We start from the raw sequence: 4,776 nt of genomic DNA, 5'->3' as shown, positions 1-4,776 counted from the left end.
TTTTTCGTCGCGCAAAATTTGGTCACTCAAGACTTTGAGCGACGAAGTTTCAAGTTTCGTCGCGCAAAGTCACTTTGGTCGCGCAAGGGTTTTTTTTTACTAGTAGTAGTCCATCAAAAGCAGAAAAAAAAAAGAAAAAAAAAAAAGAGCATTGCTTGATAAAGTCCAAAACCAAAAGATTAAAAATAGGGGTTGGGTTTGGCACTTTATCCTTTAATCATACTTATCTGCTGATTTGAAAAAAAAATCACAAATTCTTCTTTTCTCTCTCCTTATCTTTCCAACCCCACTGATATCTCAGAATAAATAGGGAGAACCAAGCCACATTATACTCACTCAGCAATCATCTCTTGCATACTTTCATATATACATTATCGTGCTTGTTAAGCAAAACATGGCATCCTCAAAGGCTTTTCTTCTTCTTGGTCTTGCCTTTGCTGCTCTCCTCATCTCCTCTGAGGTCTCAGCTACTCCAACTCGTGAGTTTCTCACTTTCTTAACTAAATCATATATATTAAATAGTAATTGTATCTTTCTTTCCAGTAACGATTTGTGAGTTTAGGCTCATTTTAATTAAGGTGCACTGGTCGTGAAAATGATTATGCTTCGAATTTGTACTAGATATATATAGCATTAGTGCTCTAAAATATATTAATTCTGAGAATATCTGGATGTAATTTACTCTTTCTGCAGGAAGGGCTAGTGGTTGTTGTACTTGCATGGCTTAATCTATGATGGTTAAGTGATGTATATTTTAGAGACTAATGCTATTTGTAACACATTTACTGACCAGATTACTGATCACCTTTCTAATATAGATGGGCCCCACATATACTGGTGGGGCCACCTCTATTAGAGAGATGGTCAGTAAATATGGTCCAAAGTAGCAGCACTCTATTTTTTTCTACATATTTTCTTGGGTGCTGATTTTTCCACTCCTTTTTTGGTTTTTTAATGCTTTTTACTTTAACATATAAGGAAGTGTAAGTTGACAAAAGATGAGTGGGAACATACAATTTCCAACAAAAAGAATGTAAGTGGATAAAAGAAGAGTGATAAAATCATCTCTCTCTCTCTCTCTCTCTCTCTCTTTTTCTATATATATATAAAGTTTTTGTTTGTTCTATCAGAGGAGAGTGCAGTCAACTATGATGACAATTTTCTTGATGATCACGAGCATGGGCATGGACATGACCATAGGCACGTCCATGGGCATGGGCATGACCACAGGCATGGACGACATGGCCATGGCCACCATGGCAAAGGGGGACCTGGTGCTGCTGAGACTGAAACCGAGAATTAGATAACTTGTTAGTTTCTGTACTTATGTTGCAGGTGTATCGTAAGGGTAGTAGTATGCAATAAAGTTGTAATGGTTTGAGTAATATCTATAAACTCTCGATCATAGGTTCGCCTTAAGCTTGTTCTTGTGTTCTCTGTCATGTACGAATTGGATCACCTTGTTATGTACTAAAATGTGATTTAACTTGTTGAATACATATTATGTCAAAAATGTCTAGTATGGCTTGGCTACTTAAAATTGAGGAGGACATCCTCACAACAAATGAGATTTTGAAACTTGTTAAACTTCAAAAGAAAAAAAGGTTAAGGCAATTCCAAAGAAAAAAAATTAAAGGAATTTGCCAAGTTTCAAAAGTCTATTTGTTTTGAAGACGAACTCCTCCTCAGTTTTAAGGAGTGTAAGTTTTTTCCTAATATTAATGGAGTTTCATATATGACTCATTTGTTTTGTGTGATGACCATTTGGTTAATGAGTTGTGCACCTAATCTAATGAAGTGATTTACGATTGATTTTATGTGAACACTGGAGAGGCCAGAGCAGTGTTTCCCACCGTTGACAAGGGATTGGAAGATCTAGCTTCATGGAAAAATAATAAGGAGCAAAACTTATAGAAGCATGCCATGCATGTATTGTTGTTATCATGATGATACTAATTTGGCAATTTCTAGCTTGATGAAAAAAAGAAGAAGATAACTTAACATCTACTCGTTTACCTAGGCATTTCAATACATATCTGTCTTCATGTAATGTTTACATTTTCAAAAGAGAATGGGAAAAATACAAGGAGAAGCCTCTAGGGCATCTTATAAAGGAAAAAAGAATCCCAAACAAGCATGAAAAACATCTGCTGGGAGAGAATACATCCAAACATGTGTTTCCTATGCCATGGCCTTGAACCGCCATTGCATCTGCTATAAAATTAGCTTCTCGAATAACATGATTAAAGAAAATATATACTCAAAAGAGCATGCCAATCTTAGAATATTCTTCTGATAGTGTGAAGGCATCAAAAAAATTCAGACTTGGCGTTTATGGCATCAATATATTAGTGTCTGGAAATCGCCTTCAACTTCTAGTCTTCTCCTCTGTCTGCTGGCAACAAAGGATAAACAATCTTAGCAATAAGCACACAAGTGTCTACAGTATTTCGAGCTCATGAAAAGAGAGGGTTCCCATACAAATAATAAACCTCGACGGTCCCTGACTGGATTTGAGCAACAAACCATAAAAGTTGATCTTATAGCAAGTGGGGGAAGGTGGTTTCCATTGACTGAGGCGATGCTTCTGTCTAGCATGGCGAGTCCCTTGGCCAATGGCTCTATAAAAAGCCACACCAACATGTCTCGCAGTATGTATGACTTTGATGAGCGGGTGGAGTTGGAGTTGCTTGAAAATCCATTTATTTCTGCACATCCCAAAGTTGTAACAGAAGCCTAGAATCCAAGCTAGCAAATCTTTAGAAGGGTTTGGTCTCAAATTAGAAGGGCATGGTTCCATACTTGAGAAGAAGAAGAAAGGCTGTTGTTTATACCATAGTCAACAGATCTCATTCGCTAATGGACACGACACTGAAAACCACACATGCCAAAGGCTTAACCATCATAATCAACCGAAGTGTTAAGATGAAGAGAAGAACAAAGAAATGAAGAACAAGAAGATGAAGCACAGAGAGAATCTTAGGAGAAGAATTAGATTTTCTATATTTCGTTCATCGCTACAATAGCCTTAGCTAATATCTCACTTCTATGACTCTCCTAACTGCCTTGTAACAATACTTAACAACTCACTAACAAACTTCAGGGCTGGCCCTGAGATTTTTAAAGCCCAGGGCAATGAAATAGACCCTATTATGTATAGCTCTACACAAGAAAGATCATTTGATTTTATTTGGACATGTGTGTATATGAAACCTTTTATAACCATAGAAAAATTTTTAGGGCTCCGACAAAGTGTCATTTAATTTTTGTATATAAGAAATGATTGAAGATGCTATGTATCTATAGCTCAACACACAAGAAAAATAATTTGATTTTATTTGCTCGTGTTTAGAATATTAAAAAATAGAACTTTTATAACCACAGAAAAAAGTTTATGTTGTAAAGAAAGAAGAGTGGATGAAGCCCACATGCTCTAACATTCAACACCAAATCAAACCACACACCCATCAAACCAAACCACATACCTACCAAACCAAATCACACACCCACCAAACCAAATTACACACCCACCAAACCAAGCCATTTGCTTTGCCTATAAATAGGCATTCTATTTGCTTGTAATGTAAGATGAAATGAGAGAAGATGAAGGGAAGGAAGAAAGAGGGTGAGTGTGTGAAGAGAAAGAGAGCAAAGAGAAATTCTCCTAGAGAGAAAATTAGGTGAGCATACATATTGAAAACACTAGAGTTGTAGCCATATTATGTTATGAATGAAAGGTTACTGTTGCTGCTCTCCGAGGACGTAGGCATAGCCGAACCTCGTTAAATGCTGTGTCTCATCTACTTTACGTGCAGCTCAATATTTGCACATATTCCAGTTCGTTTTATAACACGTTATCAGCACGAGAAACTCTCAGGTATAACTTTTGTGTTGCACTATTATCTATACTACTAACCATTATGTTGATGTAAGGAAGAAAAGTAGTGGAGAAGTTGTGGTCTGCTAGAGAGATATACGAGCAACCCAACTGTAAGGATAAGCTCTATGCCTCTTACTTTTTCTATTATTTTATTATTTCTCTATATTTTTAGTGGTGGTTTTTATCCCCACATTTATTTTATTTATTGTATGGTGTAGGTTTATTACCCATACAACAATATCTATTTAAAAGGGTAGTGCGGGTTTATCGTCCACACCTTTACTTTTATTTAAATGTATGGAGCAGAATTAGTGCCCATACAAGCACGTTTACTTTATCGTAAATTTACTTTTACTTAAAGTATGATGTGGAATTAACCCTCATACTTTATGAATTTACTTTACCGCACATTTAATTTTATTTAAAGTATGATGTGGAATTAACCCTCATACTTTATGAATTTATTTTACCGCACATTTAATTTTATTTAAAGTATGGTGCGGGATTAACGTCCATACAGCAAGCAATTTAATTTATGAATTTATTTTACCGCACATTTAATTTTATTTAAAGTATGGTGCGGGTTTATCGTCCATACCAGTAATTTATTTACCAGTAATTTATTTTATGGATTAATTGTGCTGTATGATGAGTTTTTTTACAGTATGCAGATCAGGACCAGAAGTTCCTTGATCCTCATCATACAATTACATCAGGACTTGAAGATCCTTGATGATGATATTGATATGAGAGCTGGCAGTCTTTCCGGTACTATACATGTAAACAAGAGATCGGACTTGAAGATCCTTGATCCTTGACATGTAAATAAGGACCTAGAGTTCCTTGATGATGTAACAGTACCGTATTGGTTAAAAGTGCTGTACACATGAATATTA

The 4,776-nt window shown here is 35.9% G+C and overlaps 1 protein-coding gene across 1 annotated transcript; it reads left to right on the top strand.

Moving 5' to 3' along the window:
• The first annotated feature begins 317 nt into the window (after positions 1 to 317).
• On the top strand, positions 318 to 1,499 carry LOC117613768 (urease accessory protein UreE-like). Its single transcript, XM_034342341.1, has 2 exons — positions 318 to 479; positions 1,131 to 1,499. The coding sequence occupies exons 1-2, from the start codon at positions 395 to 397 to the stop codon at positions 1,301 to 1,303; spliced, it is 258 nt and encodes an 85-aa protein (XP_034198232.1). The 5' UTR covers positions 318 to 394; the 3' UTR covers positions 1,304 to 1,499.
• The last annotated feature ends 3,277 nt before the right edge of the window (positions 1,500 to 4,776 follow it).

The sequence above is a fragment of the Prunus dulcis genome, unplaced genomic scaffold, assembly GCF_902201215.1.
Source record: "Prunus dulcis unplaced genomic scaffold, ALMONDv2, whole genome shotgun sequence".
Taxonomy (NCBI): domain Eukaryota; kingdom Viridiplantae; phylum Streptophyta; class Magnoliopsida; order Rosales; family Rosaceae; genus Prunus; species Prunus dulcis.
Note: the sequence above shows the minus strand (reverse complement) of the source record. Positions and strands in the feature narration are given on the sequence as shown.